Raw genomic sequence first — 18,263 nt, forward strand, 5'->3', positions numbered from 1 at the left:
CTGGCTCAAATCAGGTTCAGCAATAAATGGCTTGCCTACTAAGATTTAGAAGTATCTTGTATTATTGTATCTTTTTGTTGATGAGGTAGTAGCCTGTCATATAAGAATAGTGATTATATATATTAATATGATACGAGCTTCAATATAATATTATATCAAAATTGAGAAGATGAAATGGCACAATTAAAGTCTTGCATTAAGCGTCTTTATGCATTCCAACAAATGGTGTTCGTGAAAGCCGAAGCTGTGTAGAAGAATATAAATGTCGCTTTCGCCTTTTGTATACTAGATTATTATATCACAACATAATCGCCAACTTGAATCACTTTCTTTGACTCGTGAAATGACGTGATGTTTGAGTTTTGAGTGTAGTTTATACTTTAAAGAATCCGTGTGGACTAATTTTCATAGATGTTTTTCCAACTACTTTCAGCAATTCCTATAAAAATCTACCATACATTTATAAAGGAGCAATAACAGTGCGGGAAGGAGGAGAAATCGAACTCATTTATGTGTTACTTGGCGGCTGCGAGTTATTACGTGATTAAAACAGATAGAGGCAAGCACTTGGTGCAATCAAAAATGCACTCAAAAATGCACTCAAAAATAAAAATAACGTGACGTCACGCTAATGAGTGTACCTGTTCCTGAATGTACTCTGCTCAATATTTGGGCGATCTTTCTTTCTTTCTCAAATAGTACTTGTAACAATGACACGTTTTACTTGGTGCTTTATGAATGAATGCTAGAAGCAAGAAATATGTTTTAATAAATTTATATAGGAACTGCAAAGAATGGCTTGAAAAATGCTTTTTTTTGAATAATGGCTTACCTGATTTTTTCATTAATGGAAACTATTCCTCACAAAATCAAGAAGTAGCGTATACAGAATATAGGCAGTGTGTCGAAGAAGCCAAATTGTCGAATAATGAACAATACAGAGAGTGGTCAGAAATGATCATAAAAAACAATTTCAGTGTAAGCCATTGCATATATTAAGATCTATCACAAAAAAGAAAACACTGTTATTGAATATGATTGCAATGCTCATGGCATAAAAGTTGTTTTTGATTTTTTAAGATAGATACTGATATTTTTGTTTAGGTCTTAAACAACATTGATGTAAAGAATTTTTGGTCAGGTATTCTTGATATTGAAAGGAGAGATGCTCAGCTGCATCAAACTCAAGAGAGGGCTTTCGTTCATACAACTGCAGAATCATTCAATATATCGACCAAAAGACTTAAACCCTCATCGTCTTCTGCATCCTCCTCTACAATAATTATATCACCTAATGCACTAGCAACCCTTGAGCAGTTTCTCTTGAAATGCACCAATGAAGATATTGGAAGAAAACTTATGGTGTTTACTAAAGAAATAACAATATCAAGCCGCAAATCAAGATATTTTAAAACTATCGGATTAAATGGCGTTTTGGATCTGAGTGATTCTTCGGAAAACTCACAAGTTTCAGCCTTAGGTGCAACTTTAGCTGACGAACTCACTAAAATGTTCCCGCAAAAAGAAGTACTTGTTGACAGTTACCCAGTAGAAGAGTATGAGAAAATAGCAAAAAATATCGCTGCGTCCAAGTCAGATAAAGGCTTTTTAACAGAATTTTTGGACAAGATCGAAAAATCTAATGTAAAAGAAAAGCTTCACACTACCAAAAAACTGTATGCTCACGTGGTAGAAAGTTTGCTTTATGACGAGTACATGTTCAATGAACATGAAGCAAGTTTTATAACAGAAGCGGACTTTATCGTAAAATTATGGAGCCGTTTGCTAGAGCTTACATTTCGCGGAACAGACGTCATCTTACATTGGGGTGATACAATCCCTGAAAACTGCAAAACATCGTTCAGAATGAAGTTTGATTTACGTATTATTTCGCATACTTTGTCATGTCAAGGTATAAAAGCTGACGTGGCTGCTGGTGAATTTGCTCGGTCTGTTGATGAAAGCAAACTTTACCGAGACAAGTTGAAAGGTGTTTTGATTTCAAAACTAAATATGAACCAGAGATACAAAGAAATAATGGGTTTAGGTTTTGATTGTAACGCAACACAGCTCAATGCGCCATTCATTGTTGTAATGGGTCATGAAGCCGTATTGTATAACTTGACAAAAACTTCTGCTGATCCCTACATATTGTATGAAGCCACTACTTTATCCTTTCCTTCGTCTGTAGAAGACATAAAAAACAACGGCATTGCGGATTTGATTAGGGCCCTAAGAAAGATAAAGGTAAGGATATTTCCATAGACTATATTTTAATTTTTTATAGCAATTGGTTATGGACATGAAAGAGCATGATGATATGATAGATCGTTTAAAAAAAACCAAGAAGAGAAAAACAATCAAGAAACTGACATCGCAAGCAAAGTTAGTTAGAGGGCAACAATCAAATGCTTGCATTATTGAGATATGGTACCCTCCAAAATACCAGTTGGACGATGAAGAATGAACCTTTTAATGTATTCGTTAAGTGCCTTTCTTTTTTACTTTTGTTTATCATATAAATTTTATTATAACTCTGAATTCACACATTGCTATATTCGTATATTTTACACAAATTTACAATAAAGTTGATTCTGCTAACATAAGATTTTTCAAAATCAATTGCATATAGTCTATATCCCTATTTATGTTTATTTACATCGTTGTGTACTTGAAAAATTCACAATTAGCTTTTACTCAAAAATGAGCTTTACAGGGTGATACACAAAAAAAAAATGTTACATGTACATAAACTAGTTTTTTGTTTTGCATAAATATTCAAAAAAGGAATTTTTATCGTTACTCAAGTATGCCTATCAACTCAAGTGGACCTTTTATCGTCTTGTCAAAATTTATACTTGAACAACAGACCAGTTTACTAGATAGTAGCTTATGAAATAGCTCCACTATAAAAAAATTATCCTAAGTCTTAAGAAAACATATTGATCAAGAAAAACAGCTGCTTGAAGCTATTAACATTATTTGTGATGTGGGGGTAAATCATTATCAGGAAGTTATAAATATCGCCGAACGTTTAAATTATGATTCATCGCATTTATTTAACGAGGCTACGTCTGGCATAGAAACGTTGCTCTAAATGAAGCAATCTTTCGAAGAAGCCGAGCATGATGGAGAATCAACAGCCCAAGTCAGCGTCAATATCAGTCAAGATGAAGAAAAATTCAAAAATACAATGAATTTCGTTCAACAATATAAAGAAACTAGAATGAGAATGAACTGGCATGGTTGTCATGACATGTTGGTGACAAAAAAGAATGTAGTTCATTATAAAAATTCAGAAGCATTACGTGGCATGTTCAATAAATTCAAGAAAAATAATTGAATATATATATATATATATATGTATATGTATATTAACTAGAAAAAGGTGGACTTGATTGCTCCACTTTGGGCAGCTCGACACTTTCTCCAGCAAACCAGACAGTGTTACCCGCTTATCATTGGACCCTGTTTCTCGGGGTTCATTCATATACCTGCAGTAGGAATGATTGGCAACTGCAATAATCTTTTCTCTACTCTCTGAATAGCGCCCGAGAATCATAAAGCTCAGCAAGAGCATCGTATAGAAGTCAGATTGTCACATAATGCCCAAGGTTACACATTCTGACCAGCAGTGCAGCGTCTCAATGTCATGTTGATGGGAGAAAAAACGCTGTGTTGGTTAATTTCATTCTAAGCACATGCATAACTATAATTGAAGTCTACTGAAGCGAGGTCATCAGGCTCCATGGTTAACCATTTTGGTTTATGCTACCCATTAAGAAACGTTTAAAGACGTTTCTCGGACAAATTGACAACATCCATAACAGGCTATAGGATACACTTGCATCTTAGTGGGCAAATACATTGGGAAGCTTTTGTGAATCAATGCACAAGCAGTTTTTGTGCAGCAGAGAGAGCCATACGCAGGGCTAAATGTCGGTTGATGCATGCACCGTTAATGACAAGTTAATTATAGTCTACAAAGTAAACATAGCATGAACGAGCAGGTACATAGCACATAATCTTAATCCAGTCTTTCGTTCAACTATAAAGCAAGGAGCATTAAAGTCAAATGTAAGGTATATCATTATCTTAGGAGTCATCTGTGAGTGTGTTGATAGAAATGGTCTTGTGGACTCAATACAATCATATTAGAATAAGAAAAACTGCGATTGTTTTGTAAGCATCGCACAAGCGATTTTTTATTGAACTAAAAAAGCCTCAAAATTCTGATCATCTGTTGATAGGCTAATATGAGCCAAGATCATTTGATATTTCTGAACGAAATATTTGTGTAAATTATGGAAACTCAGAACGTACAACCATCTCATAAAGGCATCTAATGAAATGATACTCTACTGCAGCGCTTTTACCAATGAATTTACAACAGTGAACTACAAATGCTTCTAAAATGAGATATCCAGTCTTACGTTATATGGCACGCTTTAATGGCACTGATCAAGCCTCATTTTATATAACTTACTAATTGATATAGAGTTGAACTTTACTATGTAGTGGATAAACGTTCACTAGTATGGTAACAGTAATGTTAACTAAAGACACTTGTTCTTTAGAAAAACAAGTCAATGCTTAATGATAATACCTGTGCGTATAAATTCGGCATTGTTTTTTTTTTTCCTATGCAAAAGAAAGCGTATAGTGATACACTCTGAACCGATTCGTCAAGTAAAAGCGGATATTCATGAGTTCTACTTAGCAAAGCGAAGGCTTTTATGTTAAGTTATAGCGAATAGACTTTATACAGTCGGATATTTACACTTTTTCTATATCACCACTCTTCACCATGAAAGAGTCAAGTTGACGAGATTGTAAATGAACGATCACACTGTTTATTAGTTTAATTGAGTTATAGATGTAACTGGCAAAAGTAAATGGTTGTTGCCAGTTTATTTACTTGATATTGTAGACTCGAAAGTAGTGCTAACTTGATTTGACTTTATCACGATTAATAAAAAAGCAATTGCTGAAACTTATGCTCAAAAAACTCAACTTACACAATAACGAGTCTTGGAAGTCGTGTTTTACTTTTGTTGTTGAAAATGGAGCAGACGCTTTCTCGCAAGAAGAATTAGCTTCTAGCTCTTCCAGTTCGACTTACACATCTTATACAACAAGTAGGAGTGTCATATCACATCTTTCGTCTTCATTCTGGCAATCGTACGATTGGTGGCACTGTGGATACGGCTGAATAACGTTTTAACGTTGAGTGTAACATTAGACAATCACCAGCACCAGATGACTGCTTTACTTGTACACACAAATACACTAGAGTTCTCCTATAATACATTATTATCAAAAAAAAGGAGGAAGAAACAGAGAGATTAAACAAAAGGACAATAGAAGGGAAAAAAGGAGGAGGAGAAAGAGAGAGGAGAAATGGGTATCTTTTGATTTTTGAATTATTTTCTACTTTTTTTCACTTTTTTTTATATTTCAAAAGAAGGAGGGAAAGGGAAGTCAAAGGAGAGAAATGGTTTCTTTCCTTTTTAAATACAATAGCAACGCATATTGGGAAAAGAATGAATGGTCTAGAAATCATGGATACAGTCGACCTTTAGATACTTATTTTATACTGCAATGGGTTAGTTCACTGACCTTGGATATTGGTTTCTTTGGATTCTTGACACATTTCGTCTCAGATTATACAACATCTGTAAGTGAATCAGCTAGTCTACAGGCAGATTGGACGGAATTTCGGAATACAGCGCAAATTCCTTGGTGGATAAGTTGGAATGCTGTCATCATGTTTGGATTAAGTGGACTTGTCAAAGCATTGAGTGTGACAACCTCATTGATTGACACTGAAGATTTAACAGTAAAGCAACAACAAGTGCCTCGAAGTCAAACATATATCAAGCGATTTGGTATTCCTGTGATAGATAGTTATACAGGAATATGTAACATTTGTCGGGTTAAAGTGTAAGTGTAATGTAATAGAAAGAGTTGCGAATTTTAATCCACAGGGGGAACGCTAGTGCCAAAACGACACGGCATTGTAAATTGTGCAACAAGTGTATCGATACTATGGATCATCACTGCAAGTGGTTGAATTGTTGTATTGGAAAAAAGAATTACAGGTAGTTTTGCACACAAACACAGAGAAGAAGAAAAGCAAAGCTTACAATTTCAAGAGTGTTTTTGTCACTGGTAGCATGCTCTTTTTTGGCTTTAATCTGGTACCTCTACACAGCTTTTTATGTTACGTATATCGGCTTTTATAGGAAGAATGTGTTTCTTGTACATGGTAATAGAACACAAGATGTGTACGTGTTTCATTCGCATAAATGGGCTAAAACAGTTTATGATAAGCGCTCCGTTTGTTCTCGGTACAAGATATCAACGATGATATAAATGGATTTTTTTATATTTGTATGGCACTAGTATTGGTCGTTACGTTACTTGCAATGGTATCATTTATTGCCATCACAAGACTCTTCGTATTCCACATACAATTAGGTATGTCTGTGGCTTACATGTCATCCTCTATGGGAAGAGGGAGATATTTTATGTTAAATAGCTCAATAATCACTCACATTATTATTAACCAATAGTTAAACTGAATATGACTACGATAGAGTATTTGAATAGAAGGCCAGTATACTATGAAGACAATTATTCAGAATATACATCTGAAGAAGACGAGGATGAGGGCCATTCGAAGCGATACAAAAACCGTTTCATGCGCCTTGTTACACATAAATTACGCCGTACCTGGATGGTTGTGGCACGTAATGGTTATCAGAAATTAAACAGCACCAACACACATATCAAACGACCATTTTGTCTGCCGTCATTTGCTAATACTAATACTATCAATCCTGCATCATCCAGTCTGTTACCTAAACGTGATACCCCACTTGACATGGAAGACTTTCTTGCGACAAAAACTATAAGGCCTGTTATCATTAATGAACAAGAGATAGACATAGACATGACACTATTGTCAGAGAAACGATTGCCGAGTACAAGTAAAATATCTAGGATCCTAGATATTTCAGAAGACGAAGCTCTATTACAAATAAGACAAAACATGCATCAAAACTAAGCAAAAATGTCTCTGGTAGTAACAATGATAAACCAAATAAAGACTCACATGCTGTTACACTATCAGTTCAAATAATGATAATATGTATGCACACACTGACGCGTTATTTATATAAGCAAAAAAGTAGGAGTTTATTAAAGGAGGGCTTGTTTAAATTCCTTTTTCTTTCTTTTTTCCTTTTTCTCTTCTTTCTCTCTCTCTTTGTTTTCTTTTAAAAAAGTCGCGTGTGGTTATGACAAGTGATAATCTTCATATTCATTTGGATCAAGATGTATTTGCATTGGATGGATTCAGGCCCAATGCATCAAGTCAAATCAAAGGATACATTCAACTCTACTCAGAATCCTTTCCTACATGGAATATCCAGATTCAGCTTGTAGGAAAGGAACAGATCGAAAAAAACACAAGAGTGATCATTGATGATACTTTCCATCTACCTATGGACTGGGTAGCAGTAGCCAATGACAAAAATGTGTATAGACTACCATTTATGCTAACCGTGCCTAATAATATACCAATCTCATGTCAAGTGAATCGTAATGGTAATGGTATCTATTATATAATTCAAGTCTACTCCAAGCAGACGGTGATACGACAACCCATACAATTCTATAAATCATTTCATCATGACACAATACCGCGAAGAGTTTTCTGGGGAATTGCTAAACAATCCATCAATAAGTGGCAATATGAGTTGGAATTTCCAAATGCTTTTGACTTAACAAATGCAAATACTGGTTATCTGTCTATTCGGTTAAGATCCAATTCAAAGAACTCGGCTGGTTGTCATTGCTTGGTGATATGTCAAATTACTCAGTCTGTGCATACAAAAGGGTAACTACACAAAAATAGAGAGACCAAGAAAAAAAAGTTAACCTGAAACATATATATTTAGATTTAAAAATCAACAAAATGTGCTTATGACTACCTCTGAGTTACTCAGACAACCTAATGCAACATGGACTGAACCTTATCATATTGAATTTGAGTTGGGCCATCCTATGTTATTACCAACGGTTCATAATCAAGGGTTATCCGTTTTACATTCAATGCAGATAACATGCTTATTCACAAAACATGGCGAATCCGATTGTGTCTTGAACTTTGATTTCCCCTTAGACATCAGTGGCTTCATCTGCCCATCACCTTCAAGTACACCCACTGTACTCTCTGCTTCATTCACAACCAATGCATCGAATACAACTGTTGATGATAAGCCAAGTAGTGTTAGTAGTATTAGTAGTAGTAATAGCATCACCACATCATCCGATATACAGCCTTGTCAAATGCAAAAACAAGAACAGCAAACGGAAACAACCAAGCCTAATTTCACTTTAAAATCCATATTTGCTGCCATTCCCTTTTTTAAATTTTAAATAATAAAAGTATGCATACGCATGTAGTTAATACATGTGCGTTTATGGAAAAAAGGGATTTACTTTGATTGTTTTCTTTTGTCTCAGAAGCCCAGAATAGATCTGAGGTTATACAGATGAACAAGGTTTTGTATGTTTTTCATAAAGTTTCAGTTTCTTTTTGGTGTAATAAGCTTAAAGAAAAATAAAATAAAAAGGAAATCAACGTTACCAAAAGAAAAAAGCCTCTACCATCTGATCTTCTTTATGTCCGTTTCATACAACCACGACTTGTTTTGACCGTTTATTATATATATGCAGGTCACGGTACATGCAAGATCTACGGAGCACTCGGCAAGTTGTCAAGCAAAATGATTAGAACTCTGGTTTGTCCAAATGGTTCTTTATATTCTCTGTTTTCTATGTGTTATGTAAAATTTGTATGCGTAAACCTTGAGTTTCATCGTTTCAAACTTTTCTCTCACAAAGGAATTTATTTTAATCATGTCAATCTTTCGGTAAATGATCATGGACCTTGAGCAACATAAACGATTCCCTATTTAAAGTAATCTTGTGTCACTTGCTGGGTTAATGTAGATCGACAATACAGCGCGCGTCTGTGTATGAAGAAACCCCCAGGCATTGTTGACTTTTTTTTATTGTATACATCAGACAGAGACCGTCTTGACTGTGTGCTTTTTCCTTGAGAGACTTGAAACCAATTCTTTTGAAATACATGAAGAAATAAAATGAGTGGTTTCTCTACATTGATATCTTTTATTGTGACAAGTTGTGATCTTTTTCATGATGATACCGCAGACATTATATCATTAGGTTCCGTTTGTTAATCACCATATCCGCTTTATGGTATTATAGTCTCTTATTGGTGAATAGCATCAACCCTGATATTACTAAAGATCAGGCACGAAAAACTACTGGTTGATTTACCTATAATCTTTCATTATACTTTTATATTTCTTGATCTGCCTTAAAGTTTCAAAGTGTTGTGCGCATATGTGTGTGTGCATGTTTTGCTAATGAGAGTAAGCCTGATCTAATGATTGTGTGGAGATTCGTAATTTCTTTTATGTAAATCAAAGCTTTTTTTTTTTCACATGATCCCAACAAATTGTTTTCCCTAAAAGAACGTATTCTACAGATAATCAACTCATTCAAATCATGGGCGACTCTTATCCTTTTTTTTCTTTGAAAATAGCCCTATTGGATCACACGCCGTGGTTGATCATGGTTAGACTGATAAAATTCAAATTTCGACCGCAGTAGTAAAAAATCATCTTAAAATATACACAGTTCTCTGTTATTTTTTAATGCATTTTTTCACAAAATCTATTACAAACATGTTCCATTTTAGTTATACTCAATAACTTTATATGGATTTCCAGTTCGTTCGAGAAGTGCTGACCAATAAGGCTCCAATTCAAATAAATAGTTGAATTTACCACCAAAATCACATTCTAATTGATCTGGGTCGATATAATCCTGTATATGAACCCATTCATTACTCGTGCTCTTTGTATCCTTTTCCTTTTCCGAATCATAGACAAACTTGATCTTATTTTTCGTCACTGGATCCATGAAGGGTGAAATCACCTTGAAAGTAGCAAAAAAGAACCATGGAGCTAACGTGGGATTAGATACATAGGATGCATAAAAATAGACTTACACTTGACGACAAAAGCAATTCCAAGTCGTTCAGGGTAATGGTTTCCTAAAATATCCAAAAACTTTTTACAAGTAGCTACACTTGGATTATGCGAAGCTGATGAATCCTTAAAGTCAACAATGATGGCCAAGTTTTCTACTAATTCTGGCATCAACCGAATTCCTCGTTCTAGGCTGAATACGATATGTTTAATCTGTCTATCTGCGTCTTTTGAATTCTGAAGTCGGGGTCTCATAATCCAGACAGGTCTACCGCATTTATCAAACCCGTTAAAATACATTTTACCCGTTTCCGCCTAAGACATAAAAAAAAAGAGAGGGTTACAATGTGTTTATAACTTATTGTATCTTTCTTTACTTCAGGTTTGATGTACTCGGGATCTAGTTGATCAGGACGATAGTCACGTCTCCAACGTACTGTGTTCTCCAACATCGTCTTTGCATTCTGTTATGGGAAGAATTAGTTTAATTTATCCGGTTAATTCATCGTCACATACCTCATAGTCCCATTTTCTCGCCCGCATATATCTTTTCAAGGTTGCCTCGGTAATAAACCCCCTCTCATTAGGATAGTACTCATGGTCCTTTGGAAGCATGATTGATTCAATATAATTCCTTAGTTTTTCAAGTTTATCCTTTTGTTCACTTGTCAGTGTTGCCTGTTGAACGGGTGTATACTTGTTGGTCGGCGTTAGCTTGGGTTCGTGAATAACCGGACCGAATTTTTCCACAAGTCCAGTCTCTGGAAGCTTCAGACTTGCGTTTGAGTTGGATTTAAGTCTATTGAATACATTCATGTTGTCGGACCAAAAGAAGGAAAGAAAAAAGAAAAGAAAAGAAAAGAAAAGAGAGAGAGAGAGAAAGAAATAAAAAAAGAAATATATGGTAAGCGCGTAAATTTAGTCGTTCTGTGAAACAAATGCATTTCGCGCAGAATGATGGCATTAAATACTCTTATTGGCTCGGTAAAAGAAAAAGCCCTGAGGTGATGTGTCTAAAAGGACAAGAGGGAAATTTTTTAATCCGGTCTGAAGTTGTTAAACCAATGGCTTTTTCATAATTCGAGGAAAAACTGTTTCTCTGTTTCCTTGGTAACAGATTGGCTTTAATGATAAAAGGGATATCTTTACAATCTGACTGTTCTATATATTTTAAATCAATTTATTCAACATTTATTTACACAAGAACGAAGAAAGTTATTTACAAATTGTTACTTTTTAGTTTCTTATTGCTTTCAGGTTGTTGTTGTCCTTCAAACTTCCTTTTCATATTTTCAATCTTTCTGCGCATAGCAGACCGAGCGAACGCATCATCCTCATCCTCATCCTCATCATCTTGTTTTCGCTTTCGAGGAAGCACTAGTTCTTCGTCTCCTTTGTCGGATGCTTCCTGACGTTGTTCCTCCTCCTCATCTTCGTCAGATGTATTGAAATAATCTTCCTCCACTTGATCCATTGATGACCAGGCAGTGGCAGGAGCCGGAGACTCAACGGTATCAGAGACTGGGCCAGCCGCAGCTTTTTCTTCTTCTTTAGGAGCGTCTGCTGTTAGAGTAGACAATTGCTGTACCAGCTTGTCACCGACCGTGGTTTGTTCTATGCGAAAGGACTCTAAAGATGGACGGAAATTGGCCAAGAGATGCTGGAGGATCTGCTTGTTGTTGGCCTTTCGGATAGACTCAAACATGGCTAAACAGGCAGAAGACACCAGGTTATCCTTTGCGCTGTTCTGGGCGGCAATACCAACGATGGGCTCAAATACCTCATTCTTCAAAAAGTGAGTGTAAAAGAATTCGTCACGAAGATCAAAGCAGATGCGTAGGAAACGCACTGGACAGAGCTGTAACGAAAGGTGATTGGCACGGCAGAGGAGCATGATCTTTGGGAAAAGATCATTTGTCAAGAGGAAATACTTTAACCGGAACCCATGGATCTTTAGCAAGATGATGAGAAGGTCCATGAGTTTGATTGTCAAGTCGGCTTGATCGCGAGAAAAGACAAAGCAGCCAATGTCGTTCACCTTGAAGTCATCGGATTTCATAGTAACCATGAACTTGTACAGTTGTTTCATGTAGTCACCATACATCATTGTCAAAAACTCTTCTTGGTCACTGCTGTTCATATTCACTTCTGTCAGTAGTCTGATCGAGTTAAAAATAGAATCTCGAAGCTCAAAGTCACTGTTGGCTCCTTCTATCAAAAAATCCATAAACGTCTTTCCGTTCTCTTGGTGGAATTGTTCGACAATCTGGGTACGGACAGTAGCAGGGTCGATTTGCACAAGGGTATCAAGCATGATGAGCGATTTACGCTTCATGTCCTCTGCTTCAGTAGCAAAGATGGAGCGAAAAATATCAATTAGGCCGTTATGGGCAAAGGCCTTGTAGAATTCTTGGCGATCGGTAATGTCGAGTGTTTTTCCCATGTCAAATAGGCCATAAATAAAACCAAAGCTTTCCTTCTTACGTGCGAGGTCACCGTCAGTGATGGCACGAACTACATCGTTCACAAGTGGTTCGTCATGTTGAACTAGCAACAAGATCCTTTTGTTTTTCCTCTTGATTAATTCTGTCACGCTTGTTATAAACTGTTCAACATCTGGACCTGATTCTTGGTTGGACAAGACTGTGATGAGGTACCTGAGACGGAAGACGTCATTGATTTCTTTTGTCAGCTGGCTGTTGGTTGATAGTTCCTGTAGGCGAGACTGAGCCGAGCCGGCATTTTGGACTGTCTCTCTATGTGTGTATCGACAGTTGGGATTTTTAGGGTAATATTCAAGTATGCCGAGGAGAGAAGGGAAGGTGAACTCTTGGATGATGTGTTCCAAAAGTGTATCTTCGTCCAAGAAGAGGATTTCGAGCATTAGGTAATATAATTGATGAAGGTCACTATGTGCTTCCAAATCTTCCAGGTTATTAAACGTTTCGGTGATTTGTTGAAAATAGTTGGATTGAAGGATCCATTTGGCATAAAATTCCTTTTCCATGGGGTTGGCGACTTGAAGAATGTCTGTGATATCTGCAATATGTTGAATGGTCAGATTAGGAAGTTTACAATAACTAGCCATATCAACAAGAGGAGAATCATTATGACTGAATTCGACATCATGATCATACTCTTCATCATCAGAGGTGTTATCTGACCCAGTGGCATGTTGTGATAATACGACAGGGCGATCAAAAACAATACCCTTCTTTATCAGCTTGTCCCTAAGAAACAAAGAAATGAGCCTTGTATGCACCATAAGCATACACATACATACCACACTTCTTGACATTTTGCAGGATCTTGAAAACTTATGGCCAGATCTTTTGCATCTTCAGTAAATAATATGAGTTTATCTATGAGATGTGTTAATCACCGCAAGGGGAAGAAGCCATAACTTGATTACTACCTTGTTGTCTTTGGTACATCTTTGATGGTTCAACATCAAAGCAATAAAGTTCGTCATTGTCATCTTTATCTGATACGATTCGAATCTGGTCGGAATTGTTGTTGTCGTCGTCAGTGCTGTCCTAGAAGAGATTTAAAAAATTTTAGTTTAAATGTTCAGAGAAAGAGAGCGCGCGTTGATCTTACTGTATAGTAACAGTGGCCAATACATAGATCAATCCAGTTTTGGTTTTCGTCTAGTTCATATAATTTCACAAGTTTAGATGTGGCTGTTTGTTGTGGAGGGGGCATATCTTTTTATTATTATTGTTGTTGATGAATAACAGGTAGTGGTAGTAGTAGTAGATTGGGTAAAATAATAAGAGAATAATATGATATCTGTAGTATTATTCATAATAGTTAGCTTCTTCTATTTTGATAAATATAAAAAAATACCTTTTTTTGGCCCTTGAAGTTTATAGAGTTTATTCTTAAACAAGAATAGAGCTTAAAAAGAGATTAAAGATAAAATACCCTTTTTTTTTCTTGAATCAAATAATTTAAACAAACGACAATTGTGACGCAGAAAAAAAAAAAACGAGCAATGTTTGTTTAAAAATGGAAAATGGGTACTCAAATTAATGCAGGTTTCTTTTTTTAAATGTGCATAACACAAACTGGGTTAGGGACAGAATTTGACTTATATCTAAAGAGGGCGATTATACATATACTTTATTAAAAGGCAATGAAACTTGTTTAGAATATTGCATATAGTTATCTTATCTGTATAAAATGGGATATAGTACAGTTTATGTCATACAAGGTTCAAAACCTCTTCTTTATTGTTAGTTATGATAACGCCTAGCTGCTCTACTCTTTATTTCCCACTCTTTTGTAGATCTATACACATTCAAAAGAGAATCCAGAGCGCAATTGAGTGAGCATAGGCTGTAACGAATGGGAGTCGTCGTTCCTATATCTGGAAGCACTGATATAATAGCAACCTGTATGATGGATTGTCTGTACCATTGCAGGCAGTAGTCGCATTGACGACAATCATCTACTGCCAAAGCCGGAATCGGAGGAAGAACCGCTTTAATGAATCTCTTAACGCGTGTGGGGTTATGATCCATTCTTCGTTCTTTACCAGCGTATTCACCATAGTCTTCATACTTGTCATCATAAAATCCTTTATCTGCAGTGTTTAGATAGGTACGCAAAGAAATTTCTCGTAGGGACGGGATGGATGTAAGCGCCAGACGAACGCGTTCCTCAACAGGAGGTTCATCTTCCGAGTTCACCGATTGTGTTGTGTCGCTTGGAATATTATATGTGTAGTTTCTCTGGGAGAACTTTTTGTCAGCACAGTAGGACATTTGACCATCACTAGATTTTTCAAAGAGAGCCTTGCGCAAGATACTTTTCACGTTTATGTCGTCAACATTTGGAGAGGCAGAGATAATATCAAATGCACCCTGCAAGGACATCGCTTGGACAGGCACAGAATTTCCATGCTTCTTTTCCTGTAGGTTACAGATGAGGCCAGTAACATATTGCAGTTTGATATTACCCGCCGTGTACAGTTCATCGAGTTCGCCCCCAAAGGGATGACAGTAGTCACATATACGGCTTCCGAATAGAGTGTCATAAAAGCTAGGTTTACGTATGTGACGATTGCATGTTGAGCGAAGATCAAAGGAGGAAAATGCTTTTTGCGGAACATAGAAATCACAATTTGTAAAGCGGTCGTGTGTCTTTACAGTTGAGAGCAGGGATGGAGGATAGTACATGAGCTTGTTCTTTCGAACATCAAGTTTCGCTAGCTTTTGCATGTGAATAAACAAGAGAGGAGGTAGCAATTCTATGTTGTTCTGTGCTATTCCAAGCTTCACAAGGTTTGTCAGTTTGGAGAGAGATTCAGGAATAGCAGCAAGACGGTTTCCATTGACATTAAGCCATTGTAGTTGTGTGAGCAAGCAGATTTCGTTGGGTATTGTCTTTAGCTGGTTCAGGGAAAGGTTTAATCTTCGCAATCGGTAGCATTTGGAAAGCCGAACAAATAGCCAGGAGGGACAGCAGGCGAGTTTACAGGAATGCAGGTCTAAGCTGACCAGACTTTCATAGCCTTCGGACATAAATGCAAATGGCAACATGGTCAGGGCATTTTCAGAGAGGTTGATGTGTGTTAGTGTGAGCGGAGGGTCATGGATTAAGCATGACGGTATTTTTGTCAGCTTGTTGGATCCTAATGAAAGGACTTCTAGCTTGTCTGGGAGCCTGTGATTCGAGAGAATGTTTTCAATTTTATTCTTATCAAGAAGCGCTATCTTCAGTAGTGATAAGGAGTAGACGGCATCGGGAAATTCTATACATTGTGTGTTAATAACAGTTATTATATAAAAAGATACACACGTACGAGTCAGCTTGTTGCTTGTGATATCCAGGCCTCTTAGCTGAGAGCATTTGACAATATCAGCAGGTAAATCTCTCAGTCGATTCTTTGAAAGATTTAACCACTGCAGATTAGGAAGTCTAGACATCATCCCGTCTGCAATGCGTCCTATTCTATTCTCGGCCAGCGACAAGGATGTCAAATTCGTTAGCAATATCAATTCAATCGGGAAGCTTGGAAAGCGGTTATCTCTCAAAGATAAATGAATGAGGTTTTTCTTGAGTTCGGCTAAAGCATCAATGTAGGGCTCGAGAGTGTCAAGATTGTTTTGTCGTAACATCAGTTCGATAAATTCATTCTTTTTAATGTTATCAGGATCGACTTCAATAAACAGGTTTTTTGGTAAGCTATAATATATTAGCCACTGTGTGGATACGCTTGACTGTAAAAGACTTACTTGGGAATATTGGATATTTCATAAGTGATAAGATATCCACGCGAGGAGAAAGGACTGACGTAGGTCTCCATTTTTTTTTTTTTTTTTCTTGAAAGTATATAAAATAATAATATGTTCTGCAGGAATTCTATTGTATTTATATGTATGTGTGAGTATTGTTTTTGATTCTGTGGTAAATGAAACAGCTAAAAGTCTAACAAGTCAAGTAAAACCACCTGAAAGAGTATAAAGGGTAGTAGTAATAATTCAGTGTGTCAACCCACGCAAGCTTGTTCGAAATAAGCCTATCTTAAAAAAGCCCTCTAGCAGCCATTAGTGACCAAACATGACGAGACAACCTAGGTAAAAAACAAGTGTGTGGTGGTTTGGTTGAAAACTGATCTACGTAGATATAGTCTTTATAATAAGCGTCCAATAAGGTGATATATTAAGAATAAAATTAAAACATATTAAACTTTTTAATGCATTGAAAATATCAATGATAGGAAATAAATATTTTTTGCTTATCATGTAGGAGATATAGTACTATCCAATGGAGAACAGCTTCTCAGTAAGTATTGTTTCATTAAAAAAGATATCTTTTGCTTGATAACGGGTTTATCTGTGATAGATGTATGTGTATCAGTTTTATCATATTCTGTCTTACTCGTGATAATGTTTTAATGCTTTTTTGCTTTTCACATTTTGCACCTGATGGTGGATCAAATGCTCTCTTTAATTCTTCTTCATCACCAGAATCTTTTTGCAATGCTTACATATAAAGAGGAAGGCTAATATATAGACCCTCCACTCTGTAAGTCAAACAACCATCCTTGGAACACAAATAAGATATGGACACTGGACTGTATCATTGTCCAATGAGATCATACAGAAATCAACCATTGGAAAATGTCGGTGTAACTATCTTCATCATAAATACCAGCCCTTCTCTCTCCCCACGTTTTGTGCTACCAGTCATTTCTTTCTCTTCTTTTATTTATTCCCCCCTTTTTAATGCAGGCATATAATGATAAACAGAGTAAGATCACGTTAAAGAAGAATCACATACAATAAATGCTTATATCCCTTTACAGACAATCCACTCTTTTCAGAGTTGGAACAGCAACGACTGCACATGTTTTTTGATGATGTCAACCAGGAACCTGTCTGTTGTAAGTAAACTAAAATAGATATATCCAGTAAGAAAACTAAACAAGATATGCTCTTCTTTAGCACAGACAAAAAACACATCAAAAACACATACCCCAGGAGGTATTCAGATAAATACACTCATTATTCCTGAACCCACAAAATCATCATCAAAAACTGCTGCAAGGAAGCATCCAAAAAGAATGCAACCTTATTCTCCGCCCCTGCTCTCTTCGTCATCATCAAGTACTTGTACCAACCAGAGTGATGACCGTTCAAAGCAAAGGAAAGCAAAGAGACCAACAAAGCAACCTCATGAGCTATTGACAGAAGAACAAAAGAGAGCTAATCATATTGCTTCAGAACAAAAGAGAAGAGCCAACATTCGTATCGGATTTGAACAATTAGTTGATATTGTGCCTACTTTAAGTGATGGACACAAAAGTGAAGCGATGATATTACAGAAATGTAAGTTTTTGTATTGAATTTAAATCTAATGAATAATATAACGTCCAAAAAAAAAAAAAGCTGTAGAATATTTGAGGCATCTAGTTGAAGTCAAGACAAATCTAAAGGAAACAGCTCGACAACTTCAATTGAAGCTAGGTGAAATGTAAGAAAAAGATTGACTACAATTTAACCTTATTAACCCTGATTGATGTCATAGACCAGACGACGATGTAACAAAAACATTTAAACTTGACTATTTTAGTAGCTAATGTTTTTTTATATTAGAGTTCAGAAGGAGAAATAGACTATTTTTAATGTAAAATGTTTATATACGATCGGAGAGGAACACTTTATA

At 36.2% G+C, this 18,263-nt stretch overlaps 9 protein-coding genes across 9 annotated transcripts; 6 read left to right on the forward strand and 3 right to left on the reverse strand.

Annotated features, from left to right (window-relative positions):
- Positions 1–607: 607 nt before the first annotated feature.
- RHIMIDRAFT_278173 (uncharacterized protein) lies at positions 608–1,127 on the forward strand. The gene is made up of 2 exons (XM_023612726.1): positions 608–727; positions 783–1,127. Exons 1-2 carry the CDS (start codon positions 711–713, stop codon positions 997–999), a joined length of 234 nt encoding a protein of 77 aa, XP_023467796.1. The 5' UTR covers positions 608–710; the 3' UTR covers positions 1,000–1,127.
- A 593-nt stretch (positions 1,128–1,720) lies between these two features.
- Positions 1,721–2,308, forward strand: RHIMIDRAFT_278174 (uncharacterized protein). Its single transcript, XM_023612727.1, has one exon. The coding sequence runs from the start codon at positions 1,867–1,869 to the stop codon at positions 2,263–2,265; it is 399 nt and encodes a 132-aa protein (XP_023467797.1). The 5' UTR covers positions 1,721–1,866; the 3' UTR covers positions 2,266–2,308.
- Positions 2,309–5,463: 3,155 nt separating this feature from the next.
- On the forward strand, positions 5,464–6,616 carry RHIMIDRAFT_114117 (zf-DHHC-domain-containing protein). Its single transcript, XM_023605296.1, has 4 exons — positions 5,464–5,943; positions 6,000–6,101; positions 6,156–6,480; positions 6,576–6,616. Exons 1-3 carry the CDS (start codon positions 5,495–5,497, stop codon positions 6,373–6,375), a joined length of 771 nt encoding a protein of 256 aa, XP_023467798.1. The 5' UTR covers positions 5,464–5,494; the 3' UTR covers positions 6,376–6,480; positions 6,576–6,616.
- Positions 6,587–7,069, forward strand: RHIMIDRAFT_250252 (uncharacterized protein; the record flags this gene model as incomplete). Its single annotated transcript, XM_023610705.1, has 1 exon — positions 6,587–7,069. One exon carries the CDS (start codon positions 6,587–6,589, stop codon positions 7,067–7,069), a length of 483 nt encoding a protein of 160 aa, XP_023467799.1.
- Positions 7,070–7,216: 147 nt separating this feature from the next.
- RHIMIDRAFT_114134 (uncharacterized protein) lies at positions 7,217–8,532 on the forward strand. Its single transcript, XM_023605298.1, has 2 exons — positions 7,217–7,903; positions 7,965–8,532. The coding sequence occupies exons 1-2, from the start codon at positions 7,302–7,304 to the stop codon at positions 8,443–8,445; spliced, it is 1,083 nt and encodes a 360-aa protein (XP_023467800.1). The 5' UTR covers positions 7,217–7,301; the 3' UTR covers positions 8,446–8,532.
- A 1,198-nt stretch (positions 8,533–9,730) lies between these two features.
- On the reverse strand, positions 9,731–10,948 carry RHIMIDRAFT_225110 (CRAL/TRIO domain-containing protein). The gene is made up of 4 exons (XM_023607525.1): positions 10,605–10,948; positions 10,466–10,552; positions 10,109–10,403; positions 9,731–10,064 (listed from the first exon to the last, which is right to left on the reverse strand). The coding sequence occupies exons 1-4, from the start codon at positions 10,902–10,904 to the stop codon at positions 9,793–9,795; spliced, it is 954 nt and encodes a 317-aa protein (XP_023467801.1). The 5' UTR covers positions 10,905–10,948; the 3' UTR covers positions 9,731–9,792.
- RHIMIDRAFT_312372 (uncharacterized protein) lies at positions 10,945–13,988 on the reverse strand. The gene is made up of 5 exons (XM_023614798.1): positions 13,938–13,988; positions 13,689–13,880; positions 13,504–13,624; positions 13,372–13,450; positions 10,945–13,318 (listed from the first exon to the last, which is right to left on the reverse strand). Exons 2-5 carry the CDS (start codon positions 13,791–13,793, stop codon positions 11,308–11,310), a joined length of 2,316 nt encoding a protein of 771 aa, XP_023467802.1. The 5' UTR covers positions 13,794–13,880; positions 13,938–13,988; the 3' UTR covers positions 10,945–11,307.
- A 1,253-nt stretch (positions 13,989–15,241) lies between these two features.
- On the reverse strand, positions 15,242–16,213 carry RHIMIDRAFT_304933 (outer arm dynein light chain 1; the record flags this gene model as incomplete). Its single annotated transcript, XM_023614460.1, has 2 exons — positions 15,242–15,484; positions 15,890–16,213. Coding segments are annotated over 2 exons (567 nt in total), but the record flags the coding sequence as incomplete, so codon positions are not given.
- Positions 16,214–17,287: 1,074 nt separating this feature from the next.
- On the forward strand, positions 17,288–18,259 carry RHIMIDRAFT_114242 (uncharacterized protein). The gene is made up of 4 exons (XM_023605299.1): positions 17,288–17,348; positions 17,404–17,481; positions 17,543–17,926; positions 17,987–18,259. Exons 1-4 carry the CDS (start codon positions 17,324–17,326, stop codon positions 18,073–18,075), a joined length of 576 nt encoding a protein of 191 aa, XP_023467804.1. The 5' UTR covers positions 17,288–17,323; the 3' UTR covers positions 18,076–18,259.
- Positions 18,260–18,263: the final 4 nt, after the last annotated feature.

This window comes from Rhizopus microsporus, assembly GCF_002708625.1.
Source record: "Rhizopus microsporus ATCC 52813 unplaced genomic scaffold scaffold_5, whole genome shotgun sequence".
NCBI lineage: Eukaryota > Fungi > Mucoromycota > Mucoromycetes > Mucorales > Rhizopodaceae > Rhizopus > Rhizopus microsporus.